The 21,993-nt window shown below is 45.6% G+C and overlaps 8 protein-coding genes across 8 annotated transcripts; 1 reads left to right on the forward strand and 7 right to left on the reverse strand.

Annotated features, from left to right (window-relative positions):
• Nucleotides 1–838: 838 nt before the first annotated feature.
• On the reverse strand, nt 839–1,623 carry AOL_s00080g13 (uncharacterized protein; the record flags this gene model as incomplete). The annotated part of the gene is made up of 4 exons (XM_011124388.1): nt 839–977; nt 1,055–1,231; nt 1,300–1,354; nt 1,482–1,623. 4 exons carry the CDS (start codon nt 1,621–1,623, stop codon nt 839–841), a joined length of 513 nt encoding a protein of 170 aa, XP_011122690.1.
• A 667-nt stretch (nt 1,624–2,290) lies between these two features.
• AOL_s00080g14 (uncharacterized protein) lies at nt 2,291–4,205 on the forward strand (the record flags this gene model as incomplete). Its single annotated transcript, XM_011124389.1, has 8 exons — nt 2,291–2,464; nt 2,525–2,567; nt 2,639–2,721; nt 2,801–2,878; nt 2,943–3,628; nt 3,684–3,753; nt 3,816–4,114; nt 4,184–4,205. The coding sequence occupies 8 exons, from the start codon at nt 2,291–2,293 to the stop codon at nt 4,203–4,205; spliced, it is 1,455 nt and encodes a 484-aa protein (XP_011122691.1).
• Nucleotides 4,206–4,630: 425 nt separating this feature from the next.
• AOL_s00080g15 (uncharacterized protein) lies at nt 4,631–5,726 on the reverse strand (the record flags this gene model as incomplete). The annotated part of the gene is made up of 3 exons (XM_011124390.1): nt 4,631–4,927; nt 4,991–5,636; nt 5,713–5,726. The coding sequence occupies 3 exons, from the start codon at nt 5,724–5,726 to the stop codon at nt 4,631–4,633; spliced, it is 957 nt and encodes a 318-aa protein (XP_011122692.1).
• A 388-nt stretch (nt 5,727–6,114) lies between these two features.
• AOL_s00080g16 (uncharacterized protein) lies at nt 6,115–7,557 on the reverse strand (the record flags this gene model as incomplete). Its single annotated transcript, XM_011124391.1, has 2 exons — nt 6,115–7,494; nt 7,516–7,557. The coding sequence occupies 2 exons, from the start codon at nt 7,555–7,557 to the stop codon at nt 6,115–6,117; spliced, it is 1,422 nt and encodes a 473-aa protein (XP_011122693.1).
• Nucleotides 7,558–9,349: 1,792 nt separating this feature from the next.
• Nucleotides 9,350–10,717, reverse strand: AOL_s00080g17 (uncharacterized protein; the record flags this gene model as incomplete). Its single annotated transcript, XM_011124392.1, has 1 exon — nt 9,350–10,717. The coding sequence occupies one exon, from the start codon at nt 10,715–10,717 to the stop codon at nt 9,350–9,352; it is 1,368 nt and encodes a 455-aa protein (XP_011122694.1).
• A 1,652-nt stretch (nt 10,718–12,369) lies between these two features.
• Nucleotides 12,370–14,217, reverse strand: AOL_s00080g18 (uncharacterized protein; the record flags this gene model as incomplete). Its single annotated transcript, XM_011124393.1, has 1 exon — nt 12,370–14,217. One exon carries the CDS (start codon nt 14,215–14,217, stop codon nt 12,370–12,372), a length of 1,848 nt encoding a protein of 615 aa, XP_011122695.1.
• Nucleotides 14,218–17,888: 3,671 nt separating this feature from the next.
• Nucleotides 17,889–19,017, reverse strand: AOL_s00080g19 (uncharacterized protein; the record flags this gene model as incomplete). Its single annotated transcript, XM_011124394.1, has 4 exons — nt 17,889–18,006; nt 18,077–18,392; nt 18,460–18,655; nt 18,745–19,017. 4 exons carry the CDS (start codon nt 19,015–19,017, stop codon nt 17,889–17,891), a joined length of 903 nt encoding a protein of 300 aa, XP_011122696.1.
• A 1,867-nt stretch (nt 19,018–20,884) lies between these two features.
• Nucleotides 20,885–21,925, reverse strand: AOL_s00080g20 (uncharacterized protein; the record flags this gene model as incomplete). Its single annotated transcript, XM_011124395.1, has 1 exon — nt 20,885–21,925. The coding sequence occupies one exon, from the start codon at nt 21,923–21,925 to the stop codon at nt 20,885–20,887; it is 1,041 nt and encodes a 346-aa protein (XP_011122697.1).
• Between the last annotated feature and the right edge of the window lie 68 nt (nt 21,926–21,993).

A 21,993-nucleotide genomic window follows, 5' to 3' on the forward strand; every position in this document is an offset into this window, starting at 1 on the left:
ATCCAAGGATCAAGAATCACCTACAGAATGCGAGTGAGAAATTCGGAGTAATCTTCACCTTATTCTTTCCCAAAGCTTCGGCTGCGAGAAATGAAACCGCCCCTAAGGGCCCGACGTGATTCTTCACGTCCGCACGTTTGGCATCAGAAATCACGGGGGGAGGGAGGAAAGGAGGAAGAAAGAAATTCCTTTTTTCTTTTCTCTTTTCCCCCCATGGGAGTCCAGTGCGAAGATGGTTATTCCTCTTTATACTTGATCGTTTTCACTTCTTGCTCTTTCTTTCTTTTCTCTGCTTCGGTGGGGAGGGAAGGGGGACGGGAGGTGGTTATGTGAGAGGGGAGGTTTACTTTAGTGCGATACGTGGCGTATCTGACGTTTCTTTTCACCTTCGGGTGGGAAGAACGGAGGGTATGATTCGATTCCGATTACTCTGGTGGGGAGGACTGTTCACCCTCTTTTTTCTTCGGTGAGTAATACCCTGATTTCTTTGGAGATACCAGATTAGATTAGGTACTGCGCTAACAGTGGTGTGGGAGGGGTGGAGATGAAGGTTGGTCGCGTCGGTGGAGGATATGACGACACGTTTAGAGGTCTATATTTCTTGAGCAATGTATTTTAGCACTACTTTCAATATATAGCCCTGGTTATTTCAAGTCTCGAGGCTAAGCTACCTCTCAGTTGAAGCTTAAAATATATATCCTTCTGAAATTACAATATCAAATTGCTGGTAATTATCAAAAGCGTGTATTAAAACCCTTCAGTACTGTCCATATACAAGAAAAGGCCCTCTCCTAATAACCCATTCAATCCAATCCAATCCAAACTTTTAATTTCCCGTCTATGCCCTCCAGAACCTCTTGATACCCTCTGTAAGTCCAACATCGTTCGTCTGGATTGAAAAGAGTCCTACGGCAGCAGTGATAGTAGATGCCCTTAGCAACCAGATCATGAATGTTCTTGTCCTAGGATATTGTCGCCTATCCGAAATCTGTTAGTATATCTGAAGTATATATGATTGAATCAAATTATAGATCTTTGAAAAAAAAATCCGTACTTTGGGAAGTAATCTGTCACACAAGCGTCGAAACCGATGTGGGAGTGTAGAACCAATGCAGTACCGAGAGCAGCGTCGAGAGCAGGGTTTGCACTGCCGGCAGCAAATGGAGCAACAGTAAGCGGAATCATGCCGAGGGCGATAATTCTTTCGAAAGCCCAGTGGTAGGATCCATGACTGGCAATTGCATATATATTAGAATTTTATTTGTCCCGTAGTCGATTGTTTATCTAAATAGAACATACGTAGCATTTGCTATTGGAACTGGAACTGGATCATTGACGGTGCCGTGGACGACCTCTATTGTAGCCGAGAAAGAAGAGAGATATAAGGTCAGCAAAATACCCTCATTTTGATCTCTTTCCACCCAATTGAAATTTAAGATTTCGACAGAAATAGTTTCCTAGATGGGAATATTGGCACGTACGAGGTCCGGGAGGCAGAATTTGGTGCTTTTGTGAAGCGTGGAAAGCAGCGACTCGGGTTTGCGGTAGGAGCCGTATTGCCGAGGTGGGCTTTGTAGCGGCGAGGATTCGTCGGGCAGCTGATGAGCGAAGAGTCGACGCCATTGTTGAAAACAACCACCGGAATGTAATAGAAAGACTGATTCTGTCTACGGAACTATCTGTATATCGACCTGGACTTGGAGATAGTTATGTCGGTGGTTGTTTTTGTGCTTGTTTGGAGGGAGAAGAGGTGAAGAAAGGAAAGGAAGGTCGTGCGAGTGGCGGCCAGTTCGAAGTTGTGAATTTCTCGTCGGCCAAAAACCGTGGAAGGACAAACCAGCCAATGACAGGCAAGCCAATTCCATTGCGATGATATCATGTGAAAGAGCCGTCCACGGATGGCTCACGTTTGGGGCTCTAAATCCACGCGCAGACACCGGATAGACATCCGAGCAAGATAGGAAGATAGCTCTCCCTTCAATCCTCAATCTGGCTCGGTTTTAGAAATTTTCAGGAAGAATAGGAGTCGTGAGAACATCCGAAAGATGCTGACTTGGGCCTGAGGGGTTGGAATACTCGCCTGATGTTGCCCTGCTCTGCGTTGCGCTGTCGTGTAAAAGTGCCCCAGCCAAATTTTCGTCGTTCTGTCTGAGACCTCGAGACTAAGACGACTCGACTATTGACATTCCATACCTTCCTGACTTCCGACCACCACCAATCCACCCCCCCAAAGCACTATCTCCATCCTCCCCGACTACCTCCGCGTCTTCTTCTCCATTCTTCGTCCGCGATGGCTGCTACCCGTCAGGCCCTATCGCGACTGGCTCTTCCAAGAGCCGGTCTCACAAAGTCCATTCTCAAGCCTTCCCGGGCCGCCAGGGCATTTGCGTCCCCCGCCACCACTGCCCCCGCCACATGGACCCCAAATAAGACCGAGACCACCACCTTGAGCAATGGCTTCACGGTACGATTATATATCATATTCATTGTGTTATTGATATGCAATGGCTGACGGATGAGATAGATAGCCACAGAATCGAATCCCGGTCAACAGACCGCTACCGTTGGTATGCATTCGTCCGATATACGAGCCGGGTACTCTACCCAGGAGAGGGAACACAAAGCTGATGGACTATAGGTGTTTGGATCGATGCCGGAAGCAGAGCGGAGACCGATGCCAACAATGGAACTGCTCATTTCCTCGAGCATCTTGCCTTCAAGGTAAATATTTGCGTCCATAGATATATCGCTCGATATTTTGTTTGAGAAGACACCGGGTGCTAAGCCATTTATCATTTAGGGAACAAAAAGCAGGACACAAAATCAACTTGAGCTTGAGATTGAGAACATGGGTGGTCATTTGAACGCATACACATCGGTATGTATCTATTCCGAACTGTACTTTCTTCAGCAATATCTAATGCGGCATCAAATTTCTACAGCGGGAAAACACTGTTTACTACGCCAAAGCCTTCAAGAACGACGTAGCCAAGAGCGTCGAGATCCTCTCCGATATCCTCCAGAACTCTCGTCTTGACGAATCTGCCATCGAAAGAGAACGTGAGGTTATCCTTCGCGAACAGGAGGAAGTTGACAAGCAGCTCGAGGAAGTTGTTTTCGACCATCTCCACGCCACCGCTTTCCAGGGTCAGCCTCTCGGCCGAACCATCCTCGGACCTAAGGAGAACATCCTCGCCATCCAGCGTCAAGATCTCGTCGACTACATCAAGAAGAACTACACTGCTGACAGGATGGTTCTTGTCGGAGCTGGTGGTGTCGACCACGGTGAACTCGTCAAGCTCGCCGAGAAGCACTTCGGAAACCTTCAGTCCTCGCCCGTACCAACTGTCTTTGGATCTGCCCGAACTGAGGTCCCAGACTTCGTCGGTTCTGAAGTCAGAATCAGAGATGATGCTTACCCAACCGCCCACATTGCCATTGCCGTTGAGGGTGTCAGCTGGAAGGATGACAACTACTTCACTGCCTTGGTTGCCCAGGCCATCATCGGAAACTGGGACAGGGCTATGGGTAATGCTCCTTTCTTGGGAAGCAAGTTGGCCAGCTTTGTGCACAAGCACCACCTTGCCAACAGCTTCATGAGCTTCAGCACCAGCTACAGCGATACCGGGTATGTATACCAAATAAATTCTTAAAATATGTCAGCACATACTAATTCGAAATAGTCTCTGGGGTATCTACCTCGTCACCGACCATTTGGCTGAAATCGATGATCTTGTTCACTTCGCTTTGAGAGTATGTACCATTGTTTACTTCAACAAAAAAAAAAAAACCATCATTTTCTAATCAACCTATAGGAATGGACCCGTCTCGCCACCTCAGTTGACGAATCCGAAGTTGAGCGTGCAAAGGCCCAGCTCAAGGCCTCCCTCCTCCTCTCCCTCGATGGTACTACTGCCATCGCCGAGGATATTGGCCGACAGCTAGTTACCACTGGTCGCCGTATGACACCCGGTGAAGTTGAGAGAGTCGTTGGAGCTATTACCCCCAAGGACGTCATGAAGTTCGCCGAGAAGCACATTTGGGACCAGGACATTGCCATCAGCGCGTTCGGCAGTGTTGAGGGTTTGTTCGATTACCAGAGGATCAGAAACGAGTATGTCACCCCCCTTACACATCTACCATGATTATCTACAAAGATACATATGACTAACGATTATCATAGCATGACCCGTATGTTCTCGTAAACGGTTCTGTCGATCTTACCGACCTACCCCTTGGATTGTGATAGTTTTGGCGACAATATATCAAAGTCTAGCAATCAAAAAACCAGAAAACTTCCTTGTAAAGAAAGCAAAAAAAGAGACGACCCTTTTCTCCAAAAAGTGGTTTTCTCATGCTAGAATCTCGGTTTAGACCCTTGTTCATTTTTGCGAGATTCTAGTTCTTGTATACATATCCCTTTTTTTATATCCTTTTATCGTCGCCGTTGAGCTATATACAGTTTTTCTCTTTTCCCACTTTAATAAATACTAGAAATCGTAGATGCCGGGTTAAAATAATGCGTAGATATGCTATCATGGTGTCTATTAAACAAGGTACTTTTATGGGTATCATCTATCATGCAACGTGAAAACATCAAATACTGGATACATCTAACGAATATGTACCATCACTGCTCTGTCCCGGCATATTCGTTCTGCCGTCCTAAGGTCCAATGCAATATCCACGGACGCTTCTCCCAAAACGTATCTTTGATGATATCGACGTGTTCGATTACTACCTCGGCCTTGGCAAGTTTCTTCGCTTCTCGCTTCTGCTGCGATCTCGATTTACCCTTTTGTGCTTCTACCGGTGATACTGCAGATGACACTGCCGGTTTCGGCTCAACCACGGTTTCTTTTGGTTCCGAGTCTGCCTCCTTCTCATCGGGCTTATCGTCTGCTGAAGATTCCGGCACAGCGCCATACTGCTCTATATTAGCATCACCCAATTGCATGATATAACTAATATATAGGAACAGAAAACTCACATTCCTATAAACCACGCTCCCCTTCTTAAACATCTCCTGCTCATTATTATAATTAACCCCAAACCTACTCCACAAAATCTCATTTTTATCCTTCGCCAGCGTCCCCATCAACTCCTTCTCCGCCTCCTGAGGCGTCATCCCCCCCTTCAATATCAACGTCCAAAAAGTCGTATTATAAAGATTATTAATATGACAATCCGCCTGTCTCCAACTCAAATAATCCCTTACATTCACAATAGTAGGATAACACACTGCTCTCCCATCAAAAGTCGGTAACGGTCTTTTTAAAGGCTCCGAGGGGAAATATGTAGACCATAGGGAAATATAGTATGCTGTGAAGATAGAGACTATGGTGGAGACTAATTTTGCTTCTCGACGTTCGAAGAGGTTACATTCTTTTCGTAAGACGAAAGAGAATTCGTCGGAGACGCCGTAGGCGATGGAGATTACTTCGCCGCCTAGGTCGTGGAATACGGCGACTGCGGCGGCGTTCATGAGGGATAGAGCGCGGGAGTCATTGGGTTTTGTGAAGGAGTGGAGGGTGGTGAAGCGGTGGAAGGAACGGCCGTCAATGCGGATTATTATGTAGGTGTTTGGGAGGAGGTAGGTGTTGTTTGAGAGTTCGAAGTGGCGGACGTATTCGAATCTAGAGGGTATGTATGGTTAGTGGGGGTGGGCCTTGGTGGGGGAGGGGTGTGGAGGGGTGTGGAGGCGGTGTTTACTTTGAGTTGGCCATTGTTGCGGATTAGTAGATAATTGAGATTTAAAAATCGAGGATTTAATATCTCCTTGCTTGGAGAGGTAGTCACGGAAGATAATCAGGAATTTGCATGGTTTAAAGGACAGAAAGGCGAACGTGGGTTTGGAGGGAAAGTATGAGTCGACGTCGAAAATTTCCTTTTCAGGTTGACTTCGGATTTGGGAACTACCACACACACAACACGCAGGCCGACCTTGTTATAGTTTATGATATCGTGGGCTTCAACTTGACAGCACCGTATCACGATTACGAAAAGGAAACTACGTTCTAGATTGACTGTCATAAAAAAAAATTGCTGCCACTGGGCAGCTGCATTCTCTCTCGGGGGTTAAAACCCCCACGGGAGGCAAAGTCTAAACACTACCTAGGGGTGGGGAACCCCAACAGACGTCTTCCTCCCCCACTTCCTCCCCGGATAAACCTTCATCCGGGGATTCGGTCCCCCCATCACCTCCGACATCTTTTGGAGCTTGTCTCCAAGCTCCTCCAGACGTTGCTCGACCCCCTGGAGCCGAGTCCTCCAAAAACTCGGCCCCCCCTCCTCACACAACTCCTCCTCGTAGAGTTCCAAAAAATGCTCGACTTGGCCGAGCACAAGTCGAGTCTCCTCGCTCAACTTCCTCATTGCCCGGCTCCCCAGGCTGCGTTCCGGCTGGAGATACTCCGGCGTTGTCTCCCGATTAAGGAGGACCATCCCCCTTTTGGGAGGAAGACCTCCTTTATCGGAGAGACTTCGCCGGCGTTTTCCAGCCGTGGCTCCGCCGGGCGTCGCCTCCTCATCTTCATCCTCGTCCTCGTCCTCCCTTTCTTCTTGCCATCCATAATGGAAGGACATTCGCGTGTCCTCATCGATGGCCCATTTAAAATCCACGTCCTCCATCGTCCCCACCTGGTTCTTCCACTCCTTCTCCCACTCCTCCTCGAACTCATTGCCAAGTTCTTCCTCGAAGAACTTTTTGATCCCGAGTTTAAACCTCGAGATCCTCCCCTTACCGTCGAACCCTGGCAGGTCCGACATCTTCGTGATGCCGCGACCCCGTAGTTCGGCCAACCAATCCGGGTTAGCGAATTTTCGGTGGACCGTCTGGGTCCACACATGTTCGATGAGTGTATCCCCGATACACTCATCGTCATCTTCTGGCTTCTTTCTAAGCCTGATTGTCCTCGGAGGCAGTGCCGCGGATGGGATTTCCGCGGCCACAGTCTCCGGGGACTCTGGCTCGTTCGGTGGGGCGGCTTGTGGCAGCGACGCTTCTGGGCTGGTGGTCCTGGCCTTTTTCGGAGCTCGCTCTCCTGAGGAAGGCTCCTTATGAGCCTTGGCCTGTTGGTGCAAAGCTTCCGTGTTTACAACCGGTGTTTCTAGAAGGGGGTCTGTGAAACGACGCTTCCTGGAGTTTTTTGAATTGGCTTTCTGGGCCACAGGCTCTGACTTTGCTGCTGGGATTTTTTGGACAGTGTGGTGCTGTGTTGGGGGCAGCTCCTCGGGAGACTGCAATACCTTCAAGCTAGCTTGCGAAGGTGACGCACCTGAAAGTCTGGCTGACCTCCTCAGAACAGTAGGTTCAATGGAATTAGACTTCTTGGAGGACTGTGATTTGTTTGTTTTGTTTTGTGCTTGAGAAGCAGACTTCTTGGAAGACTGCGATTTGTTTGTTTTGCTTCCTGCTTGAGAAGCAGCATTCAAAAGCTGGTGTGAAGCTTCAGCGTTGGCCGAGCTACGCTGCTGACCACGAGTTGGAGAGAGCTTGCATCAAATCTCCGTGACTGGCTTATTAGAGCCGCGAGAACTGCTTCTGGTGCTGACCATTTTGAATATTGGTAGCTTGTGGATTTCGAAAGGTGAGAAATGAAGTTAAGACGAGAGAAAGAGTTAAGCAAGAAGCTTTTCCAAGTAAACGCGAGAAGAAATCGCGAAAGGTGATTTTTAAGCGTGAGGTGAGATTTGTTGACGATTAAGGGTCGTAAGTGATGCTGGCTCTTGAATATCTGAATTCAAGACGCGAGGTTAAGATCAGAGCTATGGCAACGAGCCGATATGCTGGGAACCGATGAGTTGAGTTTGTGAAAATAGCTGACGGAAGTCTGGTTACGAGCTGTCACGGTTATAACTAGCACTGATGAGAATCAGAGTTATAACGAGCACTGGCGATGGACAAAGTTATAACTAGCGCTGATGATAATCAGAGTTATAACGAGAAGAGCTGATAGAGAGAATCGATGGAGAGAATTGACGGAGAAAGACGTCAGAGATAGGTGATAGAGAGAGGTGATGGATGGAATTCAAAATGGAATGAGAATTCAAGGTGAAAACGCGAAGCAGTGAGCAGCAACGTGATTTCGAAGAACGACGAGCAGAAGCAAGCTTGAGAGCTGACGATAGAATCAAAAACCGACGATGAGAATCGACGATGAGAGCAGATAGCAAAATTTGATACGAACTGATCGTGAGAATTGATCGTGAGAGCTGTTGGCGAGAGCTTGAAGCTGGACGCGACGTGGTGATGAGAAGGTGAGGTGAAGCTGGAGGTTGTTGAGAAGAGAGAAAGAAATTTATAATGAAGAGAGTTGTGTCTAATTTATACCGGTGATGTCGTGACGGAAGCCTTCCACTCTGCAACGACAACGCCACCCTCAGCTAGCTAGGCTCGAGACTACTCGTGGACCAATTGCTACCACCTGCTTCTAACCTAGCTATGAAGTTCAGTACTGGAAAACTATACGAGTCTAGACGTTACAAATACGACTGGTATATAGCCTGGATGCCTGTATACATGAAAAACCAGGGATCAAGAACTTCCTCTCCGCAGCTTTGTCCCTAGAGAGCACTGCTATAAGTTATATATCAATACTAGTTGTATAAAGTGCTACTCCAGATATTTGAATTTGCCCAGGCTCTCATATGTGCATATTGCGTGGCTTGTCGACTATCCCAAGCTTCTGTGGCCAGTAGCTAATCGAAATCACTTAAATCTCCCCTGCTTTTCGGACCTTTTGTTTGCAAGACTGCGGCCCCGATACCTTAATAATAAACTAGTTAATTAAATATAGGCTAGTAAATGGTAATGCTGTACTCATAGTAGCAGATCCTCTATTATATTAATAGCGGAGTGGGCTTTGAAAAAGGTCGTAAGAAGGGTTCGAAATCTCGATACTGTGATATAGTCCCGGAGATCTCGAGATGTATGTTCGGGAGGCATTACTAGTCTTGATTAATTGACCCCAGCCACTATCTATAAGAATTTAACAATCACTCCGAAGTCGAATTCGAACCTAAGAGTAATATACTCAATGCGCTCCTGAACCTAGACCAAATTTACCCATCGACATCATACACAAAATATTAACTCGGGAATTAGGTTAAAAATGCAACAGATCAGATTCGTGTTATTTGAATAGTCATTCAAGGGTAGCATATATAGTACGGCTTGCTACCACGCCTGCGATACGAGACTGGGCTTCCTATGTAGAACTCTAGATCTACGGATATATAATTTTCAAGTATAGATATACATACTTCGATATGGACATATATATATTACCATTCAAAATCTTTGGGACTACATGCAATGAATCTTGTGCCAATTTCAAAGTTTCTTCCTTCAAACGTCCTGACCTTTACAAAAAGCGAGTAACTTTCTCATAGTACCATTGATTTCTTTCAATATATCTTTAACCTCGTCCATTTCTCGCGTCAACTTCTCGATCCTCTCGTCGTAAGCATCTAGCTTTTTATCCAACGAAGCCCTTTTTTGTCCGCTGTTTTGGGAAGCAGCTAAATGGCTATTTGCCAAATTTCTTAAAGCTTTCGATTCGTTGAGGATCTCCCTTGATTCAACCGAGGGTGTTCCTTGGATAGGTTGATTGCGTGGTAAGGAAGATGCTACACTCCCTCTCGAAGTATTTGTAGAGCTAGCTACCTCCCGGGCAGCCGAAGATTTCCTTAAGGTCATTTCCCCCGTATTTGGATCGTCGGTGGTATTTTTTTTTTGGGAACCGTTGATTTCAGCCGCATCTTGGTTTTCGTGCGGTGTTCCCGTCGCCTGAGTATTGACACCAGTTCTCGCCCTCTTTAACTGTCGGGGTTTCGTCGGTGCACGCCGCTTGTTTGATGGCAAAGGGTCCTCATCATCCGTGAATGAATCAAAACTACGACCCAAGGACCCAATGCTTATCGTATCTCTGTCTATATTTCTGGGGTCGTCAACGTCGCTGGAGCGTGAAAGCTCAATTTCTGGCGATGCTCGGTACCGGGCAGCCACCTTTCGTCTCGGTTTGTCGCTGTGTCGTGTTCCCCGGTCCATTAATTCGGATTCTTCACTGCTTTCTAATCCTTCTAGAAGCCGGCCTAATGCCTCGCTAGGTGCGGAGGTAGGCTTTTGGCTACCGCAGTTCGTAGTTGCGATTTCTGATGTTCTTGGCCGACCCCGATCGACTTTCCTTTGGGTACTCGGTCCCTTTGCCCCATTTACTGTTTTGGTAGCACCGGCACCGTTTCTCGAGCTAGAAGCCGGTGTGCTGGAACAACCACGGATTTCCTTCACTCCTCTCTGATAACTCATGATCGCAACCTCCACATCTTTCCCTTGAATACCAAATACATCATTCCGAACACCTGGTATCCTGTTAAGATATTTCGGTTCGCCCCTTAGTTGTTCCAACATCTCTTCATGAAGAACATCAATCGAATTGTCCATTCCGACGGTCAACAAGCTTCCAACACTCCCTCGACCAATATCCTCGAGGTGACTAACCCATACCCTATTCGTAGCTGTTTTTGCCAAGACTTTCTTTCTATCCGCGGTTAATTCCCAAAGGGATCGTATGCTGATGTTTTGTAGTAGATTGAGGATTTCTTGGTTTATTTTTTTGTCGGTGTGAGGTACTAATGGGATGTCTTTTGTTTTCTGGGTCGGAAGGGTCTGCATGACTGACTTTCGGCCCAGAACAATCGTGCCTGTGGCTGCCATGGATGGGTTTTTATAACTGCCTGCGATCAATTGGTTACTCGAGAGGATCTTTGAAGTAAGGATGTTTGGTGTGTGTGTACTGCTGTCAACATCGATTTTGGACACCTGCAGTTCGAAAAAATGGCTCAAGATGGGTTTGATCCAATTGGAACCCTATCGTTGAAAGATTAGACTGCGGCTGGCCGTCTTTATGTATACCTGCAGGCCTGTGGGAGCTCTGAAGATTAGGTCACACAAGACTAGAACTAATTGGTCCAGTGAGGCTGCACCACGACAATCTTTTTCTTCAATGAAAACGGAAAAACAAACAAACAAAAACAGACTTACCTAGATTATTCATCCTACTGGGGAGGCTCTCTTGTCAATGTGAGCTGAAGATGGCGAATTCAGTGCAGTTGGGTGGATGAAAACTTGGCAGAATATGCCCGATTCATAGATATCAGATCGAAAATTAATCCGCTTAGGTGTGTGTATTACCCAAAACGTCTTCCTCCAGAAGATACTTACATTGCGAACCCCAGGAAGCGACCCCCAGACTATACTTACATATACGCGTGATACATACTAGTACCTACTATGCATCACGTATTCGAACCAACCCAATATATCCGGATTCAGCAGTTGCTCTCACAACACGGAAGACGTGCATATCTGTTGCCTGTTCTCGTACCATATGATGCCCGAATAAATAACACGAATAACAAGGCCTGCAAGGTTGGAGTTACTAGCACAGCCTAATGTTGTATTTCTGTTATGAAGAAAGCTAGGCTAGGATTAGAATGTATATTCCTTTTGATCTGCAGTGTTGTATTTAGTTTATTTCACATTTTCATTTCTATAGCTTGGTTGAAGGCGGAGAAACCAATCTAGGTTGTTGAAATTATTGAACATGATACTGAATTTAACGTTCATTTACTGCGTGCATCGAGAACCAACTTCATTCGTCTCAGGGCATATCCGGATCCGTGCTCTCGCAATAGTCATGATTGTTGCATGCCTACAGGTTGGTTTGGGGGTCGCTGTGCATCATTTGATGTAATTGTTTGTTGGGTATACTAACACCCACACATCCAAAAAACGGTCCCGCGTCATAAGGATCCCCAGGGCGTGGATCTCGTTGGTGCGATTTTGCGAAGAATCACTGTATTGGTCGTTTAGAATTTGGGTTACGAAAGTGGTCTCGATCAAGTAGGCTTTGTCTCGCTTGTTATAAGAGTTTATATATGTCGGGTTAAAAGCTTAAAGCCCGCGGGAACTAATATTAATAGATTTTATTTATTAGCATTAGAGGGAGGTGTGAAAAGAAAATATCCAAGGCTGGAACCCGCGTATGGATTGCACAGAAGATCTTTGCTTTCCGAGTCTATCGGTTTCTTCTTCCTAGACTAGGGAACCTGTAGTTAGGTTTGAGCTCTTCTATATCAACGGCTTGAGATTTGATACATATCTCAGAGAATTACTACCACTAAAAGGCCACATAAACAACACTCCTTCGCGGCCAGCTATCGTATCTTGTATATACAACTTCCTGATCTCGAAAGGCGCTTGTTTGTGATGGTTGAACAGCTAGGAGCCATGGCAGACGCAAAAGAAGACCCTCTTATTCCCATAGAATATCTTCAAAAAGTACAATAGCATTACACTATCGCAGCTTATAACTCCTGGCCTTTGCAAAAAGCAACGAGCATCTTGACAACCGTCGTAAATTCTTTGACTGATTCTCTGATCTCACCAACCTCCTGGATCAACTTATCTAGTTTTTGATCCTTTGCATGTTGATCTTCGACTAGCTTTGCGACCTTCTCTTCTACACCTTTGTAGTGATCGTAGTTGTGTTTTGTTAGGTTTCGTAGCGCCTTGAATTCGGCGAGGATTTCTTGGGATTTGAATCCATGCGAGAAGTAGACCATATCTTGATCTGTAAGAATGGGTGACTTGTTTGTTTTGGTGGAATCCTGCTGATCAGTAGGGCTCTCGGGTTTGGTAGCGTCGTTGCGTTGAAAAGGTTGCTTTGCAAGACCGGCCGTTGAGGTCCCACTGTTTGTATCGCTAGTACATTTAGCTCCCTTCGTACTTCGGGGCTCTTGAGTTGGATCTAGGGCTTGGGAGATTGAAGCAATAGGTGCATTTTTTTCGTTGGATTTCGGCTCGCTCTTATTTTTCCTTCTTCTCTTCTTCGGTCGTTCCGGTATTTCTCCCCTCCTAGTAGTAGCAGCGTCTCTACCTGTTCCTTTGATCCTTTTTATTCCGACCTTCTCAGGACCTTCGTTCATCATCTTTACAGCAGCATTGAGACGCTGACGAAACTCCTGGATATAGGAAATCTCAAGCTTCCTTCGAGTACTTATATTTTTAGGCCGGGGCGGGGATTGGTCTTCATCCCCTTGCTCATCAATGTTGATATCACCACTGACCTCGCTGATACTTCCATCCCCGTCATCACTTGGATCGCTCTCAGTCTCTCGGTACTCCTCCGTACTGCTATTTCCATCATTTTCCTCGTCTGGACTTTCTTCAGATTCATCATCACATTTGGAAGAGACTCGGTCGTCATCGTCTTCATCGGACTCTGTTGGTGAATCTAAATCGGCCGAATAATTCATCTTTCTGACAAGTCCCTTGCGGAGTTTAGACCGTTGGCTATCTGGAGGGCCGACAAGCGGACTTGATTCTTCGACTTCTGGCATGTTAAGCCAGGTATCGCCGGGAGCTAGAGGGGTGTTGGGGTCCCTGAACTTTCTCTTTTCCGATTTCGAAGATTGATCTGGTGTCTTTGGCGCAATTGGCTCAGATGGCGAAGGACTGGCCGGGGTTTTCATGAGCACTTCATCATCCGGCTCGGCCCCATCTTTGACTATAGGTTGAAATGAGAAAGCATGAGGCCCTATTTCTGCTTTATCTACCATTGACAAGATGTGTTTAAGAGATTTCTCAACATCTTCCCATTCGATGCTTTGAATATCACCTTTAGTCGTAGGTGAGAGGTCGAAGTACTTTGGTGGCATTTTCAATGCTGTCCAGATGGTGCTTCTAAGGTGTTTGGTCGATTTAATCGTCCCAATCCGAAACAAATCACCGCCGGATTTGTAGCCTTTGCATTCAAGATGTAAGATCCATCCTGGAGGTCGTTCGATAACGGAGCTAATGCTGCTCGAAGGCTCCCGCCTGGCTTTGGATTCAGCCCAGATATGGCGTATCAGCAGTTGGTTAAGAATCTCTGTCATCCTTTCCTCGCTTACGTGCAATTCGTCACCGATGGTGGTGGGTTCGGGTGGATGGAGGAGAGGGGTGGGGGTAGTAGCCACATGATCTGATGCCATTTTGGTGTTTAGATGACTAGAGGTTGGAGATGTATTGAAGTTGCTTAGAGCAGACTTTGTGAGCTTGAGCTTGACAATCCTTTGTTGTTTGCGACGTACTAGTTGTTGGCTTTCATGAAGTCGTGGCAGGACACCACAGCACAGTTTGGCTACGAAATTGGCGACATTAGCCGGCACCATTTCTCTGGAACAAAATTCTGATTTAATTGTCCTCTCGATCTCAGTTGGGTCTATACTACAGCCAATCAACCTTTTGAAGAAATTTTGCTCGAAGTCTAGTTCGACTGGGTTAAAAGAATGTGATCTAAAACAATCACGGTGACGAGATAAAGAAAAAGAGAGATCTAGACGGCAGGGGCTCGTGACAATGAACAAAGATAACAATGGTTCAGGAAGTTTTAAAGAAGGGAGATGATGAGATGAGGGAAGTTTGAGCTCAGGCAACTTGAAATATACCTCCTACTAGGAGGCAAGAGTACTTTTCTAGCTCCCGTGCAACTTTACAGTATACGTGCATAGAGTGTGTACATTGGTATCAGTAGCTGGACTCACAACACAGGCCAAACCAAACCTCTAGACTAGAACTGTATCTAGCCGGCGTACCTCCTTCAATACCACCTAGAACTCCAAAATAGTGCCTGGATTGATAAGGTCGGCGGCACGGATACCAGTGTTGGAAGTTCTTTGTCGGAATGTTGTGTCTTTGTTCGCAATATGTTAGCTCCCTTGCCCGCATGTTGCATATGTGACTGGCTGGGCGCCTCATCCGCTCTCAGGTTGTTACCCGACATATACACAGGCTAGTGAATGTACATATTTTAGACACCTACTTAAGTACGTATATATCGACAGTAAGGATAATATCCTTCTTATAAAAGCATACTACAGCTGCAGAAAGCTGGCATAGGTCTGTATTCCTTCGCGCCTTTTTTTTCTCGCGTAAAAATAAGGGAGAACTACCTAGGTAATCGGTAATTCCATGCATGCGCATGCCTTGAAATTTAAAATCCGCCCCTTCTTTCATTTATTCGATACCATAGGTTTCCGTAACCCCAATGGCCTCCCGTATTAGTTTTTTCTGAATATTCTCCAAAACGTAGTCAACATACGAAAGGAACCTCGGTTTCTAAAATCGATGGCCTGTATTAGTAAATCCTCAGGTTGTGTCAGGATCCTAGGATTGGTGGTATGAATTTACAAACCTCGTCAACATCCCCCACCCTCTCATAAGTCTCCAAATACCTATTCCTCACCTCCTCTTCTGTATCCCCTTCCCCAACTGATAGCCCTGCACGGAAAAGTGGGGGCGTCAAAACCGGAAAACTATATCCCCACTCCTTAAGCCTCCAATCGTCCCACAGAATAACAGATTTATCAACAATCTGATCATTCCTCTCCGCAACATTCCACCAGTCGAAATCTTCTTCTGCTAGATTATATCCACCTTTACAAATCCTTAATATCGGACAATACGTCCTAACAGAATCATCCTCCAGGTATTTTCCAAAATACGTCCAAAGTGGTTTGTATCCTGTCCGAGGGAGCGCTTCAAGTACAAGAAGAGTTACTACTTGTTCATTATATGTACTTTCGAATAGGAATTTCCAGAAGCCCTGCGGGCCGAGTCCACATATTAGCGACCACATCGACGTTTCGTCATCTTCTGGCGTAACTAAGCATATAAAACCCACAGGTTAGCAAAAAATAATAATCGCAGTTAACAATAACCGGGGGGCGGGGGTTAACTAAATGACCAAATAAATTCAGGAGCAGTAACTCACAGGGCGGTGCACTATGCTCAACTTCATCTGCTAGATCAAGCTCGATTTTCCTTATAATCAGCTTCGAACAATCCCGAAGCCAACCAATCAATGTATTCCGAATGAAAACAAAATCCCTAAACCACATAACTTGGAGAATACATGGCGCAAGTACCGTCGTCGCCTCCGCACCGTCCCATAAGCCTAAAACATTACCCTCATGATTCCTAACGCAGTCTCTCAACCCTACAACCGGTGAGCTGTACAAGATGCAATATATCCAAAATTGATAAAATGCGGCACAAATTCTCGTTAACTCAGTCCGACTGGGTGGTGGGTTTGTGTTTACCTCCTTTTTCGTAAAAGGGTTATATTTCAGCCTATCCTTACAGAGCTTCTCGCACCAGGAGAAGATGTATTTATGGGTTTCTGCCATGTCTTTTCCGGATGGACTCGGGATCGCTGTTATTCGTTCCCACTCAGATGACGCGGGGAATACGTCTTGAATAAAATTGGCGGAACCTTGAGGTGGATTCGACCAATTCATATATGCCACCCAAAAGGTATACATATCCTCTCCCTGTATATTTTCCCTCGAAACCTTCAAAGGTAGAAAATTAACGACGGCATGTGTGAGAAATTTACAGTAGACTTCGCAGTCTGCATCGGTGTTTCTCCAAAAGGCGTGGTTGACTGATTCCCTGCGTTCTCGATAAGCGGTATGGAGAAGAGGGCAGCTGATAACGGCCGATTCTAGTGATTTTTTGTCGTCGATTTGGGAAAGGACTTCACCAAGGATTTCAACGGGAAGAGAAGAGAGCGGCATTTCCCCGAGATTCTGTGCCGTCTGTGTAGCTAGCACATATGGGTTTCAATGCAATGCAGTTGTGAAATTAATTGAGGGTGTATTGTTGGAATAGTGGAGAACCAACACGGTAGCAGTTGTTGTAATTTAAATACGAAACTAAGAGAGGAAAATGATCGGACTTAGTCTCGTTCGTCAGTCTCGACACGGCAGATGTTAGATATAAAGTACTGAATGATATGATATTACGTACTAGACTAGCCGGATAACTGATGTCGATGTGCCGGCCAGGATTCCAAAAACATATTGAGTCATGCGCTATGGGCCCATGGCCGTGGGAGCGACCTTGAGCCGAATTGGATGCATGAAATTTCCCACCTTGGCCTTGCTTACCATATTTCCGAGCTACATGTATAACGCAACGCAAAACTCCTTTGGTGCAAGCACACCGTCTAGATCTAGATATGAGACTAATGTATAGCCATGCCAAAAGCCTACCACATGTACCTGCAGTCAAGCTCGAATATTGCCGCTGGGCACACTATTTCAGGATTCGACGCTGGACGGCTTAGCTAGCTTGGCTGAGACTGACACCACCTGCGGGAGACTGCTTAACGTTGGATTTTACAACACTTTAACAATCCAGCCCTATATTACGGGCTTAATAGCTTCGAGTCCGGTAAACATTATAGGCTTAATCTTAGTACAGGAACTCTTTCAAGCAGCTTCACTAGGCAGCATCCACCAATCAGAGTGACTCTATTTTTTCCTTAGGCGACTTGAAATTATAATTTCCAAGTATTTTAAAAGGTATTTTAATCTTTCGACAATTTTGAGGTTTGTATCGATTAATCTACAGCTTTTAGTATTTTAAAATCAAAGTTCGATTGAGTACCTATATACTTTTAACTGCTAGCGACTCGGCTAACATCCCTCGATCCAGATTCGCCAGAATATCGTAGATAAAGTATGTACAGAAAAATCGATATTCATATACCATAGCAACGTAAAAGAAAGCAAACGGGGTATCCGGGTATCTAATGCATCAAATTCGTAACGATGCTCGTAAATAAGGGAATCGAAAAAAAGGAAACCAAAGTAGAGGAAACCAATATCCCGGCCGACCAGAACGAATCAGTTGTATACTAATGATCTCAGCCTTGACAAAGGGGTACTCTGGTTCCACCTCACCGGAGTATAAGCGGCTCCGTAATATGAAATCATATCGCCGAGCTGAAATATCGCATAACTCAATATCATCCAACCATTTCAATAGAATGGCTGAATTAATGCATCGAGGTGCGAGTGACAGTTCTGTTTGTGGAACCATGTTGAAGACGGTATTGATCCCACATTTGATATAGTCTGACCCTCTGTCCATCTGTAAACTCATTCATGCACGCGCTATTAAGATGAAAATATTTGAATTAGCTCTCTCCACTCCATTTCAAATATAGGAATGGATATAACATACTCGTAAGAATAATCCATATAGTTATGGATAGGATCCAATCCAGGATACAGATCTCCCTTACATGTATCCTTTCCGATAGGACATCCATTAGTCGGTGACCCTTCTGCTGGTGTGTCATCGACTAGATCTCCACCACTGCATCCACCTTGGAAGGTATGGAAAAGCCCAAACCAATGGCCGACCTCGTGGGTTGCTGTTTTGCCTTCATCGTAGTAAGTTGTAGAGCCGCCGGGGACTGATGAGAAGAGGACGTCGCAGCCGTCGAGGAAGAATTTATCGGAGCCCTTGACGATATCTTCGGGGAACGTGCAGTAGCCTAGTTGTTTTATTATTAGCTATCTAGGTTTGGGGATCGTAATTGTATTATACTAGAAGCAACATACCCAAAAGTCCGCTCCTCAATGGGCGAATATAAATATTCAAGTCGGCATACCCTCCTTTTCTCAAGGTCTTCTTCATGTTTATTTCAGCGGTCGAGCCTCTACTAGCCATTGCCCATGCTCTATCTTCGGTATGGGTCACAGTCTTAAGATCGAATGAAACACCAGTAGATAGGAAGTTATCATTCAAAACTTTGAACTAAATCCATATAATAGTTCAATTAGTCATTACTCTCACTGATAGTTTAACATTGACGACAAATGTATAACAAGTTGTTTAATATATACCTGGTTTTGAACATCTTCATGGGTGATGTATCCCTGATCCCTAGTCGCATTTATGAAAACGTTATGAATGTGCAACGGAACCACTTGTTTTCTTGGAACTGGATCTTCTTCGACTGGTTTGGAGTTTGGGCCGGGCTTGAATTTGCTCATTGCTCTGAAAAGAATAGCCTTTTCAATGAGCTCGGTGGGTGGATGATTGCTGCCGCATGTTCTGATGGATAGACCTTCGGTGGCCAGAAGGAGCGTGGTGGCGAGAGACAAATGAAACTTCATTCTGAAGATATACGAATTGTATACTATTGCAATTGAACCAGATAATTGTCTAGTCGGATATCTTATTGATAACGGCAGAGTATACTATATCTCGAGACTTTGAGCTCTAAAGCTTCACAGAAGAGGGGAAAATCTCCTCTTTTATGTCCATAACCCCACATTCAATACTAGGATGCCCCACTCGACTCCATATGCATAAGCCTATCAATGGATTCCCAATCAATACATTAGTTATGCTGCAAGCTTCACAATTCCCGCCAGCCATCCGTCTATAAACCCGGTCCGAACACGCGAGACGGTTCAGCATGTGCCATGTGCCTACCATCTATGCGTCTGCCTAAAAAGATAGCAAACGGCAAAACCACCATCGATATCGCCATCCCGCTTTTTTCTCTTGGTGTTTTCACTAGTACCGTTCTGTAAATGTGGTTGCCGAGTACGAGATAGACTGATTGTAACCCTATGGCTGTAGATTCTTGTTCAAAAACTCCTAGGCCTGCGAAGTATGTATGCGAATACGACTTAGCTATCTCCTCATTGCCCACGGACAAGTTTCATATATTCATAAACAACCTCCCCAAATCGAGATATCAATTGTGATTGCGTGACCGTTTCGAACAGGGAATATCCCTAAGCGCCACGAGAAAAGACTTGCGAAAGCTAGATAATCGAAGTGAAAGATCCCGAAAGTTCGGTCTTGGCTATTGAGCAATATAATAATCTCTTACTCCATATCTACAGCCACTTAATACCAACAAGGAAAACGAAATCATAAACTCCCTAGGTACTTAATATTCCCGAACATCGGATTGAATAGATCTGGACGATTTTCAATCTAAGAGATAGTGGTAATACCACGCTCTAGGCGACAATGCACCCATTCCCTGATCCACAGGGATCCCATGGAAGACCGTTTATAGCTTAAGTAGTCCCCTACATATGTACCCAATCGCATGGGTATATTCATTACTATCGAAAGAATCGCGTAGATATAAAGCTCCTCCCCTGTCGGCCAAGTTGGCGCCAAACTCGGCAAGATCGCGTTCGGGAAGGAGAGGCGTAGAACCACCATCTAGTCCCGTGGCCGACATTTTTAACCAGCTACTTTATCGAGAAGCTACCAAACGGAAAAAAAATGGATCAATTGATATTTTGAGTACTTCTTCTAACCTTCTTAATATACTTGTCTAGACCCTGTAGATCCTTTTACCGCTAGTAGGATACGAAAGGGTTGGACGAACCATATCATAGTAATTCCTAATCACAGGAAGAGATTGCATCGATTGCTCAATTGATCTAGGCATTGTATACAACGGTAGCAACGGAAAAGCGAGGCAACATAACCTCGCAGCCGCAAATCGTGGATTAATCATGGCTGTGAATGATCCGCTGACCTAGCTAGCGAGCGCACTATCTTGATAGGTTACAGATTAGCTTTGAATACGAATTGCCACGCTGTTGGTGGTGCAGTTTATCCTTGATGGGTTGGTCGTAGTTGGAAACTAGAGGTGTTGGTGTGGGCGTGGTCCTATACTAGTGGTGAAGACGGTATGCTGCGACATCGGTGGGGCATATGAAATCAGATGTCAAAGATAACGTGCTAAGGAGATTATGGACATGCCCTAACGTTAGTACATTGAAGCCCCGGGTGTTTTACGGCCCAAGTGATGATTGGACGAATATTATGCGTATTGAGGCTGGAGTTCATGGGATGTATTGTTGATTCTCGCTAAATCCAATTATCTTCAAATGTAACGCTATGGTTATATAAGATCACTTTCGCATGACGGGTATCATCTATGCTGTTTCAAAGGTAATAATATACAGATGTGTCTAATGCGCCTACGGCGGGAGACGAAAATTAGTCTCAAGTTGAGCTAACCCTCTTTTTCTTCTTCGAGCCGTCCTTGGCTTTCCTATCCGATTTCTTTTCTTTTTTCTTTGCATCGACTCCCGTCTCTTTAAGGGCCTTTGTGGCTTTCTTTTTATCTTTCTGTTTCCCTTTCTCTTCTATTACAACTTCCTCCTCAACGGAGGCCTCGTCTTGCGACATATCAACCCCGGAGTCTGACTGTACGTGTTTCTCCTCCTCCTCCTCCTCCTCCTCTTCTTCTCCCTCTTCGTCATCTGAAGAGGCAGAGGATGATTTTGCCTTCTTAGCCTCCTTCTTAGCCTCCGAGTTGGCCCTCTTTTCGGCCTTTAGCTTTCGTTTCTCCTCTTTTGCAGCTCTCCTCTCAGTTCTTAACCTTCGTCGCTCGGTCTTTGCAGCTCGGCGCTCTGCCCGTAGTTGTTTCCTCTCTGATTTCAATGCCTTTCGCTCGGACTTTGAGAGTGACGATGTATCTTTATTGGTATCATTATCGCTGTCCCGCTTCCTCTTCTTATTTGATCTGGAGCCCTCTGGGGTCGTAGTCTCGGTCTGGACAACTGTTATTGTTGTAGTAGTCGTAGTCGTAGAAATCGATGTCATTGTACCCTCCAGTCCTTCTCCACGTACGAAATACCGATATAAAGGTACCTTGCTATGCTCCACCTTCTTTCCTCCTCCCTTCTTTGCCCCTTCGCCCAGAGCTGTTCCACCAAATCCTCGTCCACCACCCAATTCCGAGAAAAGGTTCATGTTATCGACGACATCCTTCTTTTCCTGTGGTATGGCACTAGTATCCTTGTTCACATCGAGTTTTTTCAAACTGATGTCAAACGCCTTTTCCCACCAGAGGTCGGCATGGTTGAGGTTCGATTGCTTCCGACCGACACCGAGGGTATTATTCTTGGTAGAGATGAGGATACGTTTTGTGAGACGTTGCGAAGAAGGGCAGGTGCTCGTGGAGGGGGCGTGGGAGAGAGGGTTGCCGAGGGAAGTGCCGGGGGTCCAGCCGAAGGACTGAAGGTAAGATTGGGCGTTCATTCCGAATATATGAGGGATAAGAGAATTAGACGGTCGGAAGGGTCAAATTTTTATATCATGGTCGAGAC

Source organism: Orbilia oligospora (assembly GCF_000225545.1).
Source record: "Orbilia oligospora ATCC 24927 unplaced genomic scaffold scaffold00080, whole genome shotgun sequence".
NCBI lineage: Eukaryota > Fungi > Ascomycota > Orbiliomycetes > Orbiliales > Orbiliaceae > Orbilia > Orbilia oligospora.